The following is a 24,066-nucleotide window of genomic DNA, read 5'->3' on the forward strand; positions in this document are numbered from 1 at the left end:
ACATCAGTTCTCCTCCCCTGCCATGGTTGAACCACTCTGTAATCCAAAAATTCACAAAAAATAAAGTCTAATAGATAGCCAAATTCAATTAATTGAAAAATGAAACAGTAATGACAGGTGTAAAGATTAGAAATAGAATACATAATAATTTAGAAAAACTAAAATAAGGTAAAAATAAATTGGGGTATTAGAAAGTTGAAAACTATTATCGAAATTTTTTTGATGTTTTGCATTTCATCCTGTAATAGGTGTTGCCCTGTATGTACGGTGGCAAGGCAATCCCTTCCATTTCTTTCTCAGTGTCTATATCCTTTTTGTTTATTTTATTATATTTTCAAAAATGTTTTAGGTCACAGTAAGTTCACATATAGAATGTAGGGGACTCCAAGATCAAACCCTTTCCCCCCTTCCCCAGCAATGTTCTTTTTACATATGGATGTTACATTTGCTGCAACTGATGTACAGATATTGAAACAAACCTACTAACCATGGTTCTATTATGCATTACATCATGGTGTACATTTTAGACTATACACTTCTAATTTTTGGTGATATTTTACAAGCCCTGAATCCATCATTCAGGATCATGCAGACACTTCCATTGCCCCCAGTTACCCCTCTTCCAACTATTCTATTTCTCTCTCCCAGTCCCCTCATGGCCCACAGTGACAAACAAGGTTTAATGTCTTGAAGGACAAGTTTCATAGATACTTGCAACAATGCTGAGGGCTTGACATGCTAGTCTGTCCTCTCCATTGGGAGACACCCATGCATTCAAGAGACACCATCCATCTGTTTGAAAATATCAGGCCTCCCCAGGATGGGGGTATAACACCTTTCCACTCATTGTATGAGGCTCTGCCCACTGATAAAACACACTGTGAAATTATGAGCACTCACACACTCCCTAGAAATTTGCGCCATGTGGACCCTGTGCCAGGTGCCCTCTGTCAAATATCTTAAACCAGTAACCCTTCCTTATTTTATTTTCTAAAGAGTTTTCTCAATATTATAGTTTCAAACACATACCCAACAATCACTTGTGTTCACCTGCTCCTCCCCAACCCTCCCCTCAATTCTGTTGACTATCTGTCCCATCCTCCGAACCCTAGCCCCTGTCAAGTCTTCAAAGCCGAATGCAATAGTAACCCCATGCCCCTGTCTTATCCCTTCACTGTACAACTACTTGCTTCCATTTTATCATAGATTTCACCTGTGTGGGCACTGGCTCACAACCTCCCCCCTCCATTTCCTGTAAGCCTATCTTTTAGTCCCTAGCTCTCTGAGGCAGCTTGATTTGCTTAATTCATATTGGAGAGGTCATGTAATGTTTGTCCTTCAATGCCTGGTTTGCTTCACTCAACTTATGGCCGCCAATATTCACTCTGTGTGTTAGTACTGTATTCCTTCTTATAGCTGAGTAGTATTCCATTGTATGTATATGCCACATTTTGTTTATCAAGTCATCTGTTGATGGGTATTTGGGTTGATTCCAACTTTTGAACAATGGTGTGCATATATTGGATCCTGTCCTTGTTTTCATTTCTTCTGGGTATATAGAAGGCAGTGGAATTGCTGGGTCATATGGTAAATTTATAGCTAATTTTTTGAGGAACCACTAAACTGTCCTCCACAATGGCTGGATCCTTCGGCATTCCCACCAGCAGTGGATGAGGGTTCCCATTCCTCCATATACTCTCCAACAGTTGAAGTCCCCCCTTTTAATGGCCATCAGTCTAATGGGGATAACTGTAGTTTTGATTTGCATTTCCCTAATAGCTAATGATGTTGAGCAACTTTTTCATGTACTTTTTAGCCATTTGTATTTCTTCTCTGAAGAAGTTTCTGTTCCAATCTCTTGCCCATTTCTTACATGGGTTGTTTGTGTTTTTATTTTTGAGGTATAGGATTTCTTTATATATGCTGATAGTAAGATCCCATTAGATATAATGTTACCAAGTATTTTCTTCATTTGGGTAGGCTGTCTTTTCACTCTCTTGATAAGCTACTTTGAGGTGCAAAAGGCTTTAATTTTGAGGAAGTCCCATATATTTTTTTCTTTTGCTGTTTGTGTTTTGGGTGTGAAGTTCATGAAGTAATTTCCTATTATAAGATCCTGTAGGTTCTTCTCTACATTTTCTTCCATGGTCTTTATGTCCTTTGCTCTTATATTTATATCTTTGATCCATCTTGAGTTGATTTTTGTATAAGGTGTGAGATGGTAATCCTCTCTCATTCTTTTGCATATGGTTATCCAGTTGTCCAGGCACCATTTGTTGTAGAGGCTACTCTCTCCTAGTTGAGTGGGCTTGGTGGCCTTGTCAAATATCAGATGACTATGTATGTGAGGATCTATACCAGAACTCTCATTTCAGTTCCATTGGTCAGTATGTCTATCCTTGTGCTAACACCATGCTGTTTTGACCACTATAGCTTTGTAGAATGTTTTAAAATCAGGTAGGGTAATTTCGCCAATATAATTTTTCTTTCTCAATATGTCTTTGTCTATTTGGGACCTATTTCCCTTCCAAATAAATTTCATAGTTAGGTTTTCCAGCTCATTAAAAGTACTGCATTGATTTTTATTGGGATTACATTAAATCTGTAGATCAGTTTGGGTAGGATAGATATCTTAATGATATTTAGTCTTCTTATCCATGAAGAGGAAATATTCTTCCATTTGTTTCAGTCATCTTTGATTTCTTTGAACAGTGTTGTGTAGTTTTCTGTGTATAAGTCTTTTACATCTTTGGTTAAATTTCTTCCTAGGTATTTGATTTTTTAATTTGCTGCTGTAAATGGTATTTTTTTCTTGATATCCCCCTCAGATTACTCATTATTGGTTTACTGAGTTTTGCACATTGATCTTATAAGTTGTGACTTTAATGAACTCATTTATAAGTCCTAGAAGTTTTGTTGTAGATTTCACAGGGCTTTCTATGTATAGGATCGTGTTGTCTGCAAATAGTGAAATTTTGACTTCTTCCTTTTCAAGTTGGATGCCTTTTTTTGCCTGTTTCTTGCCTCAGTGTTTGAGCAAGTACTTCTAGCACAATGTTAAATAGAAGGGGTGACAGTGGGTCTCCTTGTCTTATTCCTGATCTTAGATGGAAAGATTTCAGAATTTCACCAGTGTAAATCATGTTAGCTATGTCTTTTTCACCTATACCCTTTATCATGTTCAGGAAATTTCCTTCTATTCCTATCTTTTTCAGTGTTTTTATAAGGAAATACTGCTATATTTTGTCAAATGCTTTTTGTGCATCTATAGATATGATCATGTGATTTTTTTCTTTTGATCTGTTTATGTGTTGTATTACATTGTTTGATTTTCCTTTGTTGAACCATCCTTGCATACCAGGAATGAAACCCACTTAGTCATGGTGTATAATTCATTTGATGTGTTGTTGAATACATTTAGCAAGTATTTTATTCAGGATTTTCTTGTCTAGGTTCTTCAGAGAGATTGTTCTGCAATTTTCCTTTCTTGTGGTGTCTTTGTTTGGCTTTGGTATTAGGGTTATGTTGGCATCTTAGAATGAGTTAGACAATGCTCCTTCTATTTCAATTTTCTGGAAGAGTTAAAGCAAAATTGGTTATTTCTTTCTGGAATGTTTGGTAGAATTCATCTGTGAAGCTCTCTGGCCCAGGGCTCTGCTTATTTGGAAGGTTTTTAATGATTGATTCTATCTCTTTACTTGTGATAGGTTTGTTGAGATCATCAATTTCTTCCTTCATCATTGTAGGCTGCTTATGTGTTTCTCAGAAGTCGTCTGTTTCCTCTAAATTGTCCTTCTTGTTGGCATATAGTTTTCAAAGTATCCTCTTATGATACTCTATATCTGTGAGGTCAGTGGTAATATCCCTTTTCTCATTTTTATTTTGTGTATTTGAATCTTCTCTCATTTTTTCTTTGTTAGTCTAGCTAAGGATTTGTCTGTTTTATTCATCCTCTCAAAGAACCAGCTCTGTTTTGTTTATTTTTTCTACTGCTTTCCTATTTTCTATGTCATTTAGTTCCCCTCTGATCTTTGTTCTTTCTTTCTTTCTATTTCCTTTGTGGTTAATTTGCTTTTTAAAATAATTCCTTCAAGTGTACAGTTAGGTCTTTGACTTTTGCTCTTTCTTCTTTTTGGTGTATGAGTTTAAGACTATTAATTTTTGTCTCAGTACAGCTTTTGCTGGATCCCATACATTTTGATATGTTGTGTTGTTATTTTCATTAGTTTCAATGTAGTTAATAATTTCTTTTGAGATTTTCTCCTTGACCCACTGTTTGTCTAACAGTGTGTTACTTAGCTTCCATATCTTTGTGCCTGATCTGTTTCTCTGGCCCCTATAGCTTTCCAGCTTTATTCCACTGTGGTCAGAGAAATTATTTTGTATGATTTCAATATTTTGAAATCATTGAGACTTTCTCTGTGGTCTAGCTTGTTGTCTATCTTGGAGTTTGATCCATGTGCACTTGAGAAGAATGTATATCCTGCTGTATTTGGGTGTAGTGTTCTGGATATGTCTATTAAGTCTAGATCCTCTCATATATTATTCAAAGTCTTTGTTTCTTCATTGATTCTCTGTTGAGATGTTCTGTCTAATGGTGATAATGGTGTATTACAGTCCCCCACTATAATTGTAGAGGCATCTATTTCTCCACTTAGTTTTTGCTGTGTTTGCTTCACATATTTTGAGGCACCCTGGTTAAGTGCATAAATGTTTATGATTGTTCTTAAAGATTACCCCTTTAACTAATATGTAGTTTCCATCTCTGTCTCTCACAATAGCTTTGCATTTAAAGTCTATTTTGTCCAATATTAGCATAAATACTCCTGCCCTCTTTTTATTATTGTTTGCTTGTAAGATTGTTTCCCAGCCATTCAGTTTCAACTTCCATGAATCCCTGGGTCTATATGCTGTAGACAGCATATAGATGGGTCATATTTCCTTATCCATTCTGCCAATCTGTCTCTCTTGACAGATGAGTTTAATCCATTAACATTCTGTGTTATTACTCTCAAGGAATTACTTATGTTAGACATATTTTCTTTGGATTTGTGTATGTCATATGTTGTTTTTATTTCCCTTTTTGTCTTTTTAGTTGTTCTTACACTCTCCTCCAATTCTGTCTCTCCTGTTTTTTTCTTTTCTTCTGCAGAACTCCCTTTAGTATTTCTTGAAGAGGAGGTTTCTTATTGGCATACTCTTAATTTCTCTTTATTATTGAATATTTTGAACTCTCCATCATTTTTGAATGCTTGCTTTGCTGGATAGAGTAATCTTAGCTGGAAATATTTTTCTTTTGTTACCTTGACTATGGCATAGCACTACCTTTTTGTCTCCATGGTTTCATATGAGAAATCAGCCCTTAATATTATTGAGCTTCCCTTGTGTGTGATGGTTCTCTTTTCTCTTGCTGCCTTCAGTATTTTATGTTTGTATTGAGCATTGGACAATTTGATACCTGTATGTCTTGGGGTAGGTTGTACTGTTTGGGGTGTGTTGGGCTTCTGGGAAATGTACATCAATTATACTGTTTGGGGTGTGTTGTGCTTCTTGGACATATACATCAATCTCCCTCAATAGGTTTGGGAAGTTTTCAGCCATTATTTCCTCTAACACCCCTTCTGTCTCTTTCCTTCTCTTCTTCTTCTGGGGTGCCTATAATGCATATGTTTGCATGTTTTGTGTTGCCAATCAAATTCCTAAGTCCCTGTTGGATTTTTTCTATCTTTTTATATATTAATTCTACTATCTTTTTTATTTCAGATGTACTATCTTCCACATCACTAATTCTTTCCTCTGCCTCTTCAAATATGCTGTTATTTGTTGATGGTGTATTTTTGGTTTCATAGATTGTGCCATTCATCACCATGATGTCTATTATCTTTTTGTGTATGCCTACAATTTCTTCAATATGCTCTCCAAGTGTTTTCTTAATATCTTTAATACATTCCTTCATTTCTTTAAGTGGGTCCATGATATTTATTTGGAGAGTTTTGATTGGTTGTTCAATGTTCTGCTCCTCTTCCTCATTTTTAGTTTGTTCTTTGGACTGGGCCATGTATTCCTGATTACTGGTATGGTTTGTAATATTTTGTTGCTGTCTGGTCATCATTTTATATTGATGGGTTTGTTCAGTTGATTAGATTCTCCCTCTAGTCTTGGGGTTTATTTAGGTGTTGATTTTGTGTGTGTGTTAAGTTTTCTCTTCAATACTTTGTTCTTCTTATTCTATTTACTTGTTGTTGCCTAAGTTCCCTTGAAGGAAAAAGATTCAGGCCAGTGAAAGCAAAGAGGTAAGAAAAGAAAAAGTAGAATAGTAGTATTGATAGTAAATGTCAGCAAAAGACCCAGTACAAGACCTAGGAGAACAAATATAACCTCATGTAAGCAGTGTAGAGTTATTGCAATAAAAAAGTGGAGTACTTAAAATGAAATAAGAAACTAAATATGTGAAGAATATAGTATGAATTAAAAGGCCAGTGTGATCAGGAGAGAGGGAAGGAGAAAAGAAGGGACAATAACATAAAGAGTAATTAAAAGATCAAAAACAGAATATAAGTGTTAGAAATAACACCCAGAAAAATTGGGGGCTAAACAAATGGAGGTGGAATGTAGGAGCAACAACAGAAGGTGGAAGACAGAAAGATGTAGGAAGGAAAAGAGATAGCATTAGTAGCCAAAAATCAGTACACACAGAATAGAGGTAATTGAGGATGAGGAAGCACAGCAAAGAAGAAACAAACTGGCAGCACCAAAAGCAAAAAAAAAAAAAAAAAAGGGGGTAGGGGGGTATAAAGAGGATGGGAAGACAAAGAATCAAAAAGCAGACAAGCCCTCAAGCAATAAGTCAACCAAACATTAAGAAAAACCAGACTTCCCTTTTAAGCCCTTTGTAGCTTCTCAGGCTACTGGTGTTTATCATTCAATTATCCTGAGCTTTCTTGCAGCAGATTTTGAAGTGGGTTTTAGTGAGTAAACTAAGTTAAATTATGTAGCAAATATAATTTTTTTTCTTTTAGGAAAATAAGAGATACAAGGGAAGCTAATACAAGAATAATGTCTATGTTTTCCCTGTTCCAAAATATCAGCTTGGTGTTTAATATCCCAGTGGGTCACTATTCTAAGGGGAGCTGGAAACTGAACCAGAGACCTTGCGCATTCAAGGCTGAAACTCCTCCACTGAGCCAAACCCTCCTTCCAGGTTGACCTACTTCTCAAAAAAAGTCCCCTTCCTGGGGCAGGATTGACTTTTCAATTGAATAAACTGATTAGAAAACTGTTCTTCCTCTTTTCTCCCTTTCTCACTTCCCTCTCTCCCAGGGCAACAGGAAGCCCATGTGAGGGCTCCCTTCTGAGATTCAAATGGGACCCTGGTGAACCAACTCATCACAGAAAATAATGACTCTCAGTCTCTTTGAGAGAGAGTGCCCACTAACCCTAAATATGTTCTTGGAAACCTACCAATCACTTCCTACTTTCCCCCTCCCTTAGGTGTGTTGCTCAGGACTATTTAATTGCCTGACTCCACCTTTTCCCAAACCAATCTTCCTCATCCCAGGGTGGTTAGGTAAATCAGGCTGCCTCAGCAGATTCATCTATCACCACTTCCTGATTTCTCCTTAACCCAGCTGGTATGCTCCTCAAAGCTCTAAAAGGAGGTCCACACAATTGAACCCACTCTTCTAAGACTCCTCTCCACCCTTCACAAGAACTCTCCCACTCTTGGAGTTTTTCTCCTCCATCAGCAAGTTTTAGGGAATGCAGCAGTTTCCTTCGATGAGGGAAGGGTTTAGCTGTCCCACAGCTCCAGCCTCAATTGCCAGAAACTCATGGTTTTAACTTGAGCAATTGCTCTTTTTGTTGTGCTCTCTCCAGATTGCTGTCCTGAAGCCTCTTTCTTTGTGGGTTCCCAAAATAGCTCATTCGTGCAGGGTTTTGTCCCCACTCAGCCATTTTTTTTACAGGAGAGATGTTGTAGGTGTACTTCCTCCGATACCATCTTGCCCTGCCCCTTCATGACTCACTATTAAATCTACCTCCTCATCTCTCATGTTGTTTCTTCTCATAATGTGTTGCCTTAATCAGATTAGCATGTCTACCCAGTAATCTCTTTTTTTATAACTATTTTATTCAGATATATCCATTTACAAACAAAGCCTCCAAAATGTACATTCAATGGATTTTGGTATAATCACAAAGTTGTGCATTCATCACCACAATCCATATTGGAGCATTTTCATTACTCTAAAAAGACCCCTTCATACCTTAGCATTTACTTTTCAATCCTTATATCCATTTCTTGCCATACATACCTGCTAATCTATTCCCTTTTTGTAAATTTATTTATATTTAAAATTTATATAAATGTAGTAAAACAGTATGCAATACTTCATGTCTACTTTATGTCACTCACGATAGTTCCTCCGTTTTTGACAATTGATGAAACATATTAATATATTAGTATTTACTGCAGTTCATAGTTTTCTCAGATACAACCATATTAAAATCTTATAATATTAACATGTACTTGTTCTTATTCATTGAAGAACATTCTTATATTTGTTCTATTAAACACACTCATTGTCTGCAACAGTGTTCATTATTCTATACAGTCTCAGGTTTCATCCTTTAGCATTTTTTCTAGTGAGATGCACAACCCTGAACTTTTCCTTTCAATTACAATGATATGCCCACATTGGCACTGCTAATCACATTTATTCTAATATGCTTTCATCACCTCTATCCAATTCCAAGCATTAACAATCAACCTTAATACCAATTCTGCACAAATTGAGCCTCTGTTTCCCATTTGCTATCCTCACTCTGTCTTCTAGTGACTAATATTATAGCTATTAACTCCATGACTTTGCTCAATATATTTATTTCATATTAATGAGATCATACAATGTTTGTTATTTTTTTGTGTGTTTTGTTTCACTCAATGTCTACTCTACTGCTCCCTGGGGTAAGTTCTGGGGACACAGATGAAGTAGACCCCTCCCTGAGTGCATCATCTTAATGTGGAGGGATGGAGCACATATTCCAACAGATGAATTCCAATTGGTGCCAGAATTCCTGCCGTAGGGGTTAAGAGCAAGGAATAATTAACTGCACAATTTTCTGTTGTATTAGAATTTATGCAAGACTCTGGATGTTATGTGTGGACATATTTTTGAAAGAAGTTAGAGAACCATTTCCATAGAATTTCTTGAGAGAGGCCTACAGACTGGTCTGTGATACATATCTTTAAACTACATATTTTTCAATGAATGAATACAGAAATGAAAAATGAGTATATGTGTGATGACATTTTGGAGGCAACTCTGAGGATGACTAAGCATTGCCATTTATCAGTGTCATCTAAATTGTCTGGACCTCAGCTTTCTACTTATCAACTGGATAAATCTGTATAATCATCCAACAAGAGCCCCTTCTGTAATTAAGAGAGCTGCTGTGAAGAGTTTATGAAACTGTTGCTCCATTGTGGGAAAATGTTTTGCAATTTATAAAGAACTCTGTAAGGTTAGAGATTATTATTCCTCTGCTCCTTCAGGATAGAAATAATAGGAGATTGAGTTAAGTTCAGGCCCTTATCCATGATTGTCTCTCTCATGCTACTTTTTATTGGAGTATTGACTTAGTCTGAAGCAGTGGCCACAGTCAGGCAAGGGTGAGGCAGCCATTCCTTTTGGAGGAAGTTTCTAAGCTGTCACATTATGGACAGACCCTCCTGCAGTTCTGCTCTGGTGCCCAGCAGCCATCACTCAGGTTGGATGAGTACATGGTTTCTGATGTTGCTTCCTTCTGAGGGATGGGTGTATTCTAAGAGATAGCTCTCCAAGGTGGACTCATCTGCAGAATTCTTGATACTCTTCCTCAGACCACAGTTCAGGGAATTTTTTTTCAATATATAGGATGGACCAGACTGAGTTATTCCCCCTGACTGAATGCATCATGTCTGAAGTATTCCTTAAGTATACTATGAAAATATACAAAATATAAAAAAGTTTTCTAGTATTCGAAAAGTTTACAGTTTTGCTAAAGCAGTAAGTATAAATTCATTTATATTTAATTGTTTATTTAGAACATTTTTTCATAAAATAAACTTTATTTTTAAAGAGGTTTTAGATTACAGAAAAGTTACATTGAAAGCATAAGAGATTCCTATTTGCCCCACCTTTCCCCCTCCCACATATTCCCCTATTAATAATATCTTACACTTGTATGGTACATTTATCATAATTGATGAATAAATGTTGAAGCATTGCTACTAACCAAGGTTTATAGTTTACATTATGGTTTACACTTAATTTCAATATCCTAAAAATGCCCTATGTTCCACCTATTTTTTCCTTTACCTCCTCTCAGAACCTACCGTAACCACTATCTTTATATTGATGTTACATATTCTGCCATTACTGCAATAATAATAAATTTGCTAAGTCCATGGTTGTATTCTCCCCTTATGTTTGTTCATTCTTTAACTGTGAGGATTTTTGGATGGTGATAATTGCATTGCTTAAAATTGAGAGGGGTCTTAGATCTTATTTGGCAAATGGAAGGAACTGTGTATCTGCAGTTATAGATACTCTGGTTTTTGGGATGGGAGATGTCCATCATCATCATTTTGTTCATTTTCGTGGATGAGTCTGATGATGCGGGGTAGGGGTTGGCTCCAACTCTGTTGAGATTCAAGGCTCAATAGGCGTATGAACAATGGGAAGTTGGGACATACATTTAATGTGTGCATTGCTAATTATAGGTTCAAATAAAAGGGCAGAAGAACCATGTATAGGGAAATTATAAATGAGTCTAACTCTGCTATAATGAGGAGATAGATTAACATATATTCCAAGGTAAGGCCCTCCAATGTGGTCCTGGGGTTGTTTGTTCTTCCTATAGTGTCTAGAGCCTTCAGCAGCACCTCTGGTTAAGGCACTGTTTACTGTGGCAGTCAGTGAGATCCTCCTGAGTTTTCACTTTGATATCTCTTAGCTATGAAAACTCATTGGTATTTAATATTTCCCCCTTTTGGTCAAGGTGTTTTTCCAAATGTATTGCTAGTTGGCACTTGGTAATAGTTCCTCAGTGCCAGAGAGACCCATCCCTGGGAGTCATGTCCCATACAGGATATAATCAGACTGAAGATTTAAGTCTCTGGGACATATATTTAATGGGTATAGTGCTAATTAAAAATTCAAATAAAAGGGTTAGAAGAATCATGTGTGGGGAAATTATAAATGAGCCTAACCTGTTACATTGAGAAAATAGTTTGTCATACATTCCAATGTAAGGGTACTGATTTAAAGGGGTTGTGTTCCTTGCCTATAGTGTCTGGATGGCTCTAGAGCCCTCAGGAACATGCTTCTTTGAGGCTTTGTTTACTGTGGCAGTTGGTGAGATCTGCCTAAGACATGCATAAGTGTAACCTCTGGAATGATCTCCTGACTCATTTTGAAATGACTTAGTCATAAAAACTCTTTTGTATTTAATGTTTCCCCCTTTTGGTCAAGGTTTTTTGCCTAATGGATCACTGATTGGTTCTTGGATTAATCCCTCAGTGCCAGGGAGGCTCATCCCTAGGAGTCATATCCCATGTTGGGGGGAAGGAAATACACTTATTTTCTGAGTTTAGCTTAGTGAGAGGTTTCAAGAAGTAACTCTTAGGTTATAGTTATTATGAGGCTAAGTTTCAATTTTACAAGAATAAGGCTCATAAATCCATGCATCAATATTGAGGGCTTGGCATATTGATCTGTTTTCTTTTATTAGGCACTGCCTATGTACTCCAGAGATTTTTGCCCCTCTATTTGAGAATGTAGCAGGACTCCCCAGGATAGTAGTTTACAATTTTGTTTTTATTGTGTTGGTCTCCACCCGCTGAGATAACACCCTATGGCAAGATAAACACAGTCATATTACATAGAGGCATACCTCAGGTTCACCCTTCCCCACACATCCCCCCACCACTGACACACTGCACCAGTGACCCTCCCCTGCCATAATTGCCAAAAGAATATTCCCACAAATGTACTCTCAACCACAGACCTCCCCCTGACCAGAGTTCACTGCTTCCATCCCTCAACCCTTCTCCCAGTTCTATGGATAGCCCAACTCTCTCCCCCAACCCTACTCACCCTCACACTCCAGCACCATTGACTGCACTCACATCCTGCACCACTATCACCCCCATTTTTTCTAGTGTATTTTCTTGGACAATTTTCTTTCTTCATTAGGAAGAAAACATTCCCAGAATTAGATTACTTTTTCCATGTGCATGTAATATTTCAAAGCAATTTTTCTTAATTTTTTTCTTTTGGTTGTCATGAATTGTTTGTGACTTAACTCGGCAAAATTTATGATGAATTTTAATTTGAAGAATGGGAATGTAAGTGAGGTTTCAAATGTTGATCAAGGTCACACATAAATTTAGGAATGCAATCATTATTCAACCAGATATCCAGAGACTTTACCCTTAACTCCCATTTAAAGTTGTGCCGCTAGAGTCATGTTCCTAACTCCAAGAGCCCAAATTTCTTTAGCTGTAAATCAAAGATAATATTGTGCCTGTATTGTATGGTTGTTGTGAAGATTTTTTTCTTCTTTATTTTCTTTTAAATGTTACATTAAAAAAATACGAGGTTCCCATATACCCCCAACCCACCCACCCCAACCCTCCCACATCAACCGTCCCACATCAACAACCTCTTCCATCACTGTGGCACATCCACTCCACCTGGCGAATACATTCTGGAGCACTGCTGCACCACATGGACAGTGGTCCACATTGTAGTCCACACTCTGCCCCAGTCTACCCAGTGGGCCACGACAGGACACACAACATCTAGTATCCATCCCTGTAGCACCACCTAGGACAACTCCAAATCGTGAAAATACCCCCACATCATATCTCTTCTTCCGTCTCCCACCATCAGCAGCCACCGTGGCCACCCTCTCCACATCACTACTACAATTTCTTCCCTTACTAATCACAATAGTTTCCCAGAAGAACACTAGTAAGTCCAGTCTAATCCATACTCTCTTCCTCCATCCTATGGGCCCTGGGATGATTATGTCCAGTCCCCCTCTACATCAAGATGGGGCTTAGATTCCACATGGATGATGGATGCAATTCTCCTGCTTGCAGCTGTAGTGAAGATTTAGTCAGATTATAAATGTATATATATTAGTTATCACAGTTTCTGGCTTATATGAAGCACTGTATAATCTTAGCACTTTTTAGCCAATAGTTAATTCACCAGTCATATTTGAGATTTTTAGGTGCAAAAATGAGACTTTTCTCTACACCTTTAAAATTTATTCATTTTTTCTTATTATGAAAACTACAAATAATTAAGCATAAATATGTAAAGGTTAAATTAAATTTATGTACACATTATTTTTGAATGCTTCTTTTTTTTCTTCCCCTCTCCTTCCTCTCACACTGCTGTTTTTTATGCCTGTGCCCATTTGCTGTGTGATCTTCTTTATCTATTTCTCTTTTTGTCTTCTCTTCTCATCTTTCTCCTCTAGGATTCAACAGGGATTTGATCCTGGGGACCTCTGGTGTGGAGAGAGGTTCCCTGTCAATTTTGCCACCTCAGTTCCAGGTCTCTGCTGTGCTTCACCTTGACTCTTCACTTCGTCTCTTTTTTTTTGCTGCAACATCATCTTGCTGCATTACTCACTTGTGCATTCACTGGCTCACCACGTGGGCACTCAGCTCTCTGCACAGGCACCCACATGGGCACTTGGCTTACTGCATGGGCACATGGCTCACCACAAAGGTACTTGGCTTGCCATGACAGCACTGGCTCACTGTGCAGGCACACTTTCTCTTCTTTTTCACCAGGAGCCCCAGGGATCAAACCCAGGTCTTCCCATATGGTAGGTGGTGGCCTTATCACTTGAGCCACATCTGCTTCCCAAATGCCTCCATTTTTTATTATTAAGAGCAGCATGATGAATTTCTTTATTCTGGCCTGCATTTAGAATATTTTTGTATACTTTTCTAAAAGTAAAATTATTCGGTAAAAAATTAAAACATTGATAAACAGTTTGATATATTTTGCCAATTTGCTTTTTTGAATGATTGGGTTAATTTCATATCTCACCAGCTATATATAAGAATGTCAAGTTTGGGGTGGCATGAAGTCAGGATCATTTCATTTTTTCTAATATTACATATTATTTCAGCAATAGTCGATTTCTTTGTAATTTTAATATACATATTTTGATAATATGTTGATATTTTTCATGATCTAATTGGTCATTTTTATCCTTGGTGAAAGTTAAAAGCAGAATTTTAGCCCAGGTCTCTTGAGAACAAAAATTTCTCAGTGTCTTCCTAACCTATTTAATGGTTTCTAAACCTGGAGTTACTTGGTGGGCATGTCTTCACCCATCCCAAGCAGTCTCTGGAAGCCCAGCCTGAGCTCCTGCATCCTGAGTGCGTAGACCATGGGGTTGAGTGCAGGGGGTATGACATTGTGCAGCACATTGAGGAGCACGGGGATGAGGGGAATCTTCTTCTCTGCTAAGTGTGTGACTGACAGCACAATGATACCTGAGTAGAAAAAGAGGATGAGGATGAGGTGGGAGCTACAGGTGCTCAGAGCCTTGGACATTGCTTCCACTGAGTTCAACCTCAGCACAGAGCGTAGGATTAGCACATAGGAAGAAAATACTAGGGCCATATCACTCCCAACCAGGACCCATGCTAAGACAAGTTGGTAAAGTTTGTTCATGGTGATGTCATCACAAGCCAGACTGATAACCCCCAGGTTAGAGCAGAGGCAGTGCTGAATTTCATTCCTGGAGCAGTAGTGTCTCTGGGCAGCCAGTACGGGCACTGGGATGGTCAACAGCCCATTCCTGAGCACCATGAATCCTGTGGCTTTGCCCACAAAAGCTTCAGTGACTATGGAGGGGTATCGGAGTGGGTGACAGATGGCTATGAATCTGTCCACTGCCATGCAGAGGAAGACACCAGACTCCATGCACAAAAAGCAATGGATAGTGTATATCTGAGCAAAGCACTCAGGGAGGCTGATTGCCTTAGCATCAAACCAGAAAATGGCCAGGATTTTGGGCATGATGGTGGTGGCCAAGCCAATGTCCACCACTGATAATATGCCCAGAAAATGGTACATGGGCTCATGTAGAGTGAGCTCACGTTGTATGGTGATCATGATGAGGAGATTGGCACCAAGAGCTAAGAGGTAGAGCAGAGCCAGGGGCAGGGAGAGCCAGTGCTGCCATTCATGAATGCCTGGGAGCCCCATCAGGATGAAGTGGGAATTCTGGATGCTGGAACTGTTTGCAACACTAGTGAAGGCATCCATTAAACAGTTGCTGCCTTCTCAATGTCTGTTCATAAAACTGAAATAAGAAGGAAATTGTGGTTGAACGTTCAGATGATGGTTATGATTATAGTCCCCTTTCCAGTGACCCAGTTCCTTTAATCATGATTAACTCTCAGCTTTTCTTTGGCTCCTGAAAATATTCCACATAGGGCATCAAAGAAAGCCAATATAAATTCTAAATGGAAAATTTTAGTAGTAATATGTCATCTTTGCTTGTATATCTACCTAAAAAGAGTCTAAATTTCTCATTGGTAGTTTTTTTTCTTTTTTACAAATTTTCAAATAATTTTACTGTGTTTATTGTTACAGAATGATATGTTCATTGTAACAATTATAAAATATAGAGAACAAAAATTTAAAAAATTTTTTAAATTCCACTGAGAGAAGATGCATTGTTAGCATTTTAGAAGAATATATTTTCTTCCAAAATTTTAAAAATTTCTTATATTTTAACTTTTTTAAAATTGAAGTTTATCATTCATGTACGAACATACATAAACAAGTGTATTGTAAAAGTTGTGAACTTATAAAGCAAACATGCATACCATAATTGAGGGCTCCCATACATCATCCCATCCCCAACACCTTGCATTTTTGTGAAACAATAGTTACAAATTATGAAATAACATTGTCAAGATATTACTATTAACTATAACCCATATCTTACATTTGGTGTGTTTTTTCTCCAGTCCACTCTGGTTAATAAAATCCTGTATTAATATTTTAGAATTACAATAGTTCATGAGACAATTTTCTCATATTTGTTCTGTTAACTACAGTCCATCTTCCACCATAGGAGTCACATGTCATACAGTCCCAAGCTTTGTTGCAATCTCTTCAAAGTATATACTCAGTGGTTCTCATATGCATCACACAGTTGTAGTGTCATCACCTTAGTCAGTTTTAGAATGTTTTCATTGCTCCAAAAGCAAAAATTCCATACCTCTTGTCTACCCTCTATGGTTGTCCCTTAGAATTGATATAATATATTCTTTGTCATTGCTGCAAAGATATTATATTACTGTTAACTATCATCCATAAGTTACATTAGTTGTAATTTTCCCATGTATCATCATATTCTTAACACTTTGTAAAAGAACATTCTTACACTATTAATCACAATCTTCATCCAACACTTAAATCACTGTTATACAGTGACCCTACAATATTCTCTAGCTTCCTTTCAATTGAAATATTACACCCATAGATGATCCTTTTCAGCCACAATAACATTTATAATTCAGCAGTGTTATACCCACTGTAATGTATTACCATCAACTCTGTTCATTCCCACACATTTATAATAAACTTTTTTAAAACTCTACATATATTAAGCATCAGTTTCCATTCTCAACCAACATTCTGTTTTCTAATAAACCATAATCTAGAATTTACCTCCGTGAGCTTACTCATTGTATTTATTTCATGTTAGTGAGACCACACAATATTTCTCCTTTTTCGTCTGACAGGCAATTTTACCACCAATAGTAAACAAATATCAATGTTTGGTTCATTTACTTCCATTTTTCTCTTTTTATATTTAGTCAGTTTACATCATTATATGGAGAATAATTTGTATCTTGCCATTTTTTAAAGGCTTATTTATTTATTTTTATTTCTCTCCCCTTCCCTCCCCCTCCCCCCCCAGTTGTCTGCTCTTTCTGTGTCTGCTTGTATTCTTGTCAGCAGCACCGGAATCTGTGTCTCTTTTTGTTGGGTCATTTTGCTGCATCAGTTCTCTGTGTGTGCACCACCACTCCTGAGCAGGCTGCACTTTTTCCACACTGAGTGGCTCTCTTTACAGGGTGCACTCCTTGCATGTGGGGTTCCCCTACGTGGGGGACACCCCTGCGTGGCACTGCATTCCTTGTGTGCATCAGCACTGCACGTGGGCCAGCTCATCACACAGCTCAGGAGGCCCTGGGTTTGAACCCAGGACATCCTATGTGGTAGGCGGGTGCTCTATCCATTGAGCCAAATCCACTTACCGCCATTTTCTTTCAGCAGCACTTTCTAAGGTTTAAAATAAGTTCTCAGAAGGCATAAATAATGATCTCACAATTTTCCAATACCATTAAAAACAATGTGCATTTTTATTTTAGTATCTGTTTTATATTTCTAAATTTGGTTATTCTATAATTTACTGATCAATATTTGCTAGCTTTCCAGATTTTTCCCTTTGAGTAGAATTTGGAAGTGATATAATAGTGGTATGCCCATTTAAAATTTTATTTTTTTAATAATATATTTTTTAAGATGCAATACATGTACATGGTAAAAAATTCATTTAAAGTGAAAACATAAATGAAGGAAAGTAAGTTTCCTGTTCTTGGACCTTCCAAATCTTTCCTTTTCACCAGAGGTGGCAAGTAATACCAATTTCTTGGAAATCCTTCCAGAGATAGTTTTGCAGGGGAAAAATATATGTACTTACTTTCCTGTAAATACAAAACCTTGTTATACTATTCATACCTGTCTTATTTTCTTCCACTCCTTTTTTTCCTTTTAATACTTGCTTATCTTGGAGATTGTTTCATGTAGAATGTCTAATATACCTCATTGTTATAAGTAGTATGATTTTATACCACCTGGATGTTCCATAATTTTATGAGAACTTTGGATGTACATTTAATTTGTGTACATATTGCTAATACAAATAGTAATGCATTGAAGTTCTTATTCATACATCTTTATATGTATGTGTAAGTTTATTCATAGGATAATTTCCCAGAAGTAAATTGCTGGATTAAATAAGTTTGACATATATTGCCAAATTGCATTTTTTAAAAATACTTTTTCATAGCTTTTAATTTTTAATTTTTTAAAAAGATTTATTTTATTTATTTATTCCCACCCCCCTCATTGTTTATTGTCACTGCTCATATTCAAGAAATGAACCTGTTTCATTTCTTCAATTATTTGAGCCACCTCAGCTCCCTGGTTTGTTGTGCCTCTCATTGTCCGTCTTCTTTGTGTCTCCTTGTTGCATCATCTTGTTGCATCAGCTCGTGGCACCTGTCCATTGTGCCAGCTTGCCTTCTCCAGGAGTACCTGGGAACTGAATCCAGGACCTCTCATGTGGTAGGGGGAGCTCCATTGCTTGAGGCACATCTGCTTCCCCCAATTTGCTTTTCTAAGAGTTTATTCTGACCCTGCATAAGAGTTGGGATGTCTTAAATGCCCTTGCTATATACTGACATGCTGGTTCAAAGATACAATGTATGAGTTTACAAACATATAATTTGTTCTTCAGTGTGCCCATTTAATCGCATCCATGACAAAATTGGGAAATTAATTTTAAAAGTGTCATTAGTGGAATAAGCAAATATTGATATTTCAATTTTGGTTCCATTTTTAGTTCACTGTTAGCAAATCTCATACTTAAAAGATTTATTTTCCATTTATATGCTTACTTGTTGATTTTCCATTTTGTCTTTTGTGCTTTTATATGTAATATAGTTATTAATAGCCTCAGGCTTAGCAGTTGGGTGTATTTGGGTCTGAAGACTATATCCACCACTTCAACCCTACCCTTCACCCTAACAGTTGCCTCCTAAGGATAGTTACATAATCTCTCTGAAACTTATTCTAATGAGAAAAAAATAGGGATAAATGTTGTGTTGTATTAATGTTAACGTTGAATAAGTATTATGCTAAACTATTGCAGAGACAAAATACCTGCATAATTTTTCATCTTTGATGTATTTTACTGGTAACTGAGTCTCAAAGTGGGCTATTTTCCCAAATTTTTATTCTTTACATTAATTAACATGGAATGTCAATAATGAGAGAAGGATTTTATATATAGCAGTTATTAAAGCTTTGTGTTTTTCTTTTGAGTATTGTGGGTTTTCTAGTGGATGGGGAGACTGAAGAAGATACTGTAATTTGGACCTCATAGAACCTTTGTGAGACTGGGGCACTGCTTAATTATGTTGTCCATAAAATCTTTCAAGTTTCTGGAGGTCAAATTAGTTTCCACAATTTTTGGTTGCTGCTTGCATCAAGTAGCCATAGTTACTTGAAGGACGAGTTTGGTAATCACTCAACTTGTCTGCTAGTATTAAATGAAAAATCTTTTCAAGTGCTTATTGGAGTCTAGTAACACAACCCTTTTAATATGCAAGAGTTTAATTGTATCTTAAAGATATCAACTCTTTTTTGAATTTTCTGTAAATACATTCAATTCATTTTCCTTTACATTCTATTTTAAAAAATGGATATATTTACTTATAAACTTTTAAGCATCTTAACTTCTTTAAATTATTTCATGAATTTTAAGCTTTTAGTCATGTGTAAACTAATTTTAAATAAACATTTACTTGCACTTTTTTCCTTACAAAAATTTATTTTAAAATACATTGTTTGATCCATTTGAAACTTACCATGTTTTGCGAAGGTATCTAGATTTAATTTTCCTTCACAAATTCCTAAGCAATTGTTTCAACACCATTTAATAAATAAGCATTCCTTACCCATCCATATGCAATGCCCTTTTCTGTCATGTGTGAAATTCAAACATATAGTCAGAGAGCACTACATAGACAATTGTTTCTCTTTCTCACACCAGTACCAAATGAATTTGTGTATATACCACATAATAGGGGAGAATTTTACTACTGTTTAAATATATTTTAAGTAAAAAGGATGAATTGCAATTTTTTGAATTATTTTATTAAACTTACAAAGTAATTATGGAGGAATTGAAGTCTTTATACCATTGACTCTTCGCATCCAAAAATTATTTTTCTTTCTTAATATAGATCTCATTATTAAATTATATTTCTAGGTATTCTTATATTTTCCCTCATTGTTAATGTTTTTTATCATTTCATTCACTCTTTATATTTTCTAATTGGCTATGTTACCTAAGAAACCTTCTCTATTTAGTAATTTTAAAACATTTTCCAAAATAGCTATATTACAGTACTATTTGCCAAATCTAATAGCTTTTGCCCTCTTTCTACTATTATATCTTCGAATAGTATAAACTCTTGTTTTTACTTTGCATCCTATCAAAATGTTTAGGAGTTTCAAAACAATGTAAAAAGCCAGTGGTAGTCATCATCCTTGTCTAGTTCCAGACATTAAGGCAGTGCCTCTGGACTTCTAAGCGTGGTGCTGAGCACTGCATTTCTGGTAGATGGTCTCTATCAGTTTAGGTGATTCAGCATTTATTTCTGGTTCAGGACTGGGGTTTTTTCTAATCAGCGATGGGCATGCTCCATGACTACCTGTTTCAGGACTCTTGGTCTACAATGAAGGGCCTCCTGCTCTCGCCACTCCCCCAGCATTTTCAGAGCACCCCCTCTGTGCCAGACTCCTGGGGGCAGGGGTTGGCCTGCACTTTGCCCTGCTAGGGATTTCTACTTTCTCTAACAAGTCCAGAGGAGAGCTCAGTCTCTTTTCCCACTTGTTCTCCAGCCCTCAGGCCTTGGTCTCTGTTTAGGTGAAGATCCTGAGAGAAAAGAGGGTTGGAGTGGAAGGTTCCAGCTTAGGGAGGAAACTGAGAAAGCCGAGGGAAAGAGGCAGAAGTAACCAGGACAAGACCAGGGAGCACAGAGCCAGACCACTGCACCCGCCCCTTACCTCTGGCCTGTTGGCTACTCCCTGCAGGCAGGTCCCGGAGATACCCTCTTCGGATGGAGCTCCTTTCTACTTTCTGGGCTACATCCCTCTTTTATATGTTTGTTGTTGAGAGTACATCTCTCCCTCTCCTGTGGGACCTGGGCTATTGCACAAATTGAGCCCCCAGATGCCCTGACCTCCTCTGCTGCTCCCTAGGTGTTTTTTTATTTTTATTTAAGGAGGTATGGACAGATGTTCAGCCACTATCTACATCTGCTCCCCTATGAAAGCTGTTTTTTTCATTTGCTTGGTTGTTTGTTTTTAGGAGGTGCCGGGGATTGAACCTCGGACCTTGTACATGGCAAGCAGGAGCTCAACCATTTGAGCTGTGTTTTCTCCCTCTCTCTCAGGTCTTTGATAAAGGCTTCGGAAGAAACATTCTTCTGTTTGAGGCTCTGGATACCTGCCCTCCCCCAGGGTAATATGTATAACCCCTTCAGCCAATTCAGAGGCCATACTGCTGCAGTTTTATTCTCTTTGTTATCTTTTATCATTTCCTTTCTCGTGGGTTGTCTCTTCCTATGTAAAATTGCAGATGTTTTCTCTCCTAGCTACCTCTTCTTTGCCCATGCATATCTTCTTTCCAATCTGCTTTGCACCCAGAGGGCTTAAACTCTAGATAGCTTCAACTAGGCACCCCTGGCCTCTGCCTTTTGGTTGGATTTGGTCAAGGAGAGGCATGGCAGGACATCAGACAGCAGCAAGAAAAACTGGTTGAGGGATTTATTCCTCTAACACTCTCCTAGATGATCTAGAGTTTGGTAGTTCCCCTAACTTGCCCCTAGCAGGTAATCCTACAGCTTTTGTCAATTCTTTTTTACTTAAATTTTTATTTTTTATTTTTAAAGAAGCTTTAGATTATATAAATGTTACATTAAAAGTGTAGGGGATATATTTCAATTCTTGTAGCTGTTCTTTCCTTTGCTTCACAAGGCTAGGGATGGTAATGACTTGATATTACCTGCTCTAGTGTATTATATCATTCCTTTTTTGTTTTTCTTAACTCTGCTCACCTCTTTGAAATATTCTCTTCATTAACTTTCTTCGGGCACCTCTTTGCATGTGTCGTCGGCTTCCTCCTGAGACTTTGACCAATACACTGTCTGATCTCAAATATCACCCTCTATGCATCCTACTCCTGATTCTGCTTGACCTCTTTCCTTTCTTTTATAAACTTTTTGAAACAGTTTTTTTCAATTATTGCTTCCAGTTTCTCACCTCCCATACTCTTTTCACCTGACTTGAGATTTGCAATTTCCTACTAATCCAAAACATATACATTTCTTGCTGTAGTCAGGGTCACTGGTAGCAGATGGGGAGACAGAGTTAGGCTGCAAGAAGTTTATTAAGGATCAGCAGCTGTGGACACAAGGGGGAGAAAAAAAGTTTGGGTAGATGGAGAAGTCAAACTCTGATGCAGAGCTGATAAAAGCTGACCTGACCTGGAGCTCTGGAGTGAATATTCCTGTCAGAATTTTCCACGTCAGACCAAAATGGCACAGCCATTATTCCCCAACTCACCCTGTTAGTGGATGGGGGATTCCCAGAAGGGTGCTGCCTTGGGCACAGTGGTGCTCTGTGTCTTTTTTCTTCGCTGCCACAACTGCGTAACCTCCATATTAAGATATGTATTTGAGCATGTCTTAAAGATAATAGTATTGAATCTAACTACTTATTTGTCTCTCTAATGGTACCAGTTTCAGGGTTACATATTTTCAGAGTTATGCATTATCTCTATTTTTCAATGAGAAATTGTAGGTTTATAGAAAAAGCATGCAGAAGATACATCATTCTCATATACATCCCTTATAATTAACACCATGTGTCAGTATTGTACATTTGTTACAACTGATGAAAGAATATTGTTATTGTTGTGCTATTAATTATAGTCCATGGTTTACATTAGGGTTCACTGTTTGTGATGTAGTGTCCTATGATTTATAAAAAAATTTTTTTCTAATAACAAATACCCAATGCATAATTTACCCTTTTAACCACATTCAAATATATAACTCACTGCTATTAATTACATTGATAATAATGCGCCATCATCACCACCATCCATTACCAAAACTTTTCCATTACTCCAAATAGAAACTCTGTACAATGTAAGCATTACCTTCCCATTCCCTACCTCCACCCAAGCCCTTAGTGAACTATATTTTAGTTTTTGACTTTATGCATTTGCATAATCTATTTATTTCATATCATTAAACTCTGACAATGTTTATCCTTATTTCGTTCAACATGTCTTCAAGGATCATCCAATATTGTCGCATCAGAACTTCATTCCTTTTTATGGCTAAATAATATTCCATTGTATGTATATACCACATTTTGTTTTCCATTCATTATTTGATGGGCACTTGGTTTGCTTCCATCTTTTGGCAACTGTGAGTAAATGCAGCTATGAACAAAGGTGTGCAAATATCTTTTTGAGTCCCTACTTTCAATTCTTTTAGATATATGCCTAGAAGTGGAATTGCTGGGTCATACAGTAAATCTATACTTGACTTTCTAAGGAAGTTACAAACTGTCTTCCATGGTGGCTGTATCCTTTTACATTCCCACCAATTAATGAGTGTTCTATTTCTCCACATTCTCTCCAATATTTGTAATTTTCTTTTTTTAAAATAAGAGCCATTCTAGTGGATGTGAAATGGCATCCCATTGTGGTTGACTTGCAGTTCCTTAATGGCTAATGATGCTGAGTATCTTTTCATGTACTTTTTGGCCATTCTTATATATTCTTTGGAGAAACATCTATTCAAGACTTTTGCCTATTATAAAGTTGGGATGTTCATTTTTTTGTGGTTGACTTGTAATAATGTTTCTTTATATATTCTGGATATTAAACCCATATCTAAATATGTGGTTTCTATATATTTTCTCTCATTGTGTAGGTTGTCTTTTTACTTTCCTAATGAAGTCCTTTGAGGAACAAAATCACACGGTCATGAAGATGTTTCCCTATGTTTTCTTCCAGGAGACTTATAGTTCTGGTTCTTATATTTAAGTTTTTGACCCATTTTGAGTTAATTTTTGTGTATGGTTGAGGTGTGGGTCCCTTTTC

General features: G+C 37.1%; 1 protein-coding gene across 1 annotated transcript; it reads right to left on the reverse strand.

The window, feature by feature from the left end:
• Window positions 1-14,378: 14,378 nt before the first annotated feature.
• On the reverse strand, window positions 14,379-15,344 carry LOC101439334 (olfactory receptor 56B4-like). The gene has a single exon (XM_004466944.1). The coding sequence runs from the start codon at window positions 15,342-15,344 to the stop codon at window positions 14,379-14,381; it is 966 nt and encodes a 321-aa protein (XP_004467001.1).
• Between the last annotated feature and the right edge of the window lie 8,722 nt (window positions 15,345-24,066).

The sequence above is a fragment of the Dasypus novemcinctus genome, chromosome 10 (assembly GCF_030445035.2).
Source record: "Dasypus novemcinctus isolate mDasNov1 chromosome 10, mDasNov1.1.hap2, whole genome shotgun sequence".
NCBI classification, from domain to species: Eukaryota; Metazoa; Chordata; class Mammalia; order Cingulata; family Dasypodidae; genus Dasypus; species Dasypus novemcinctus.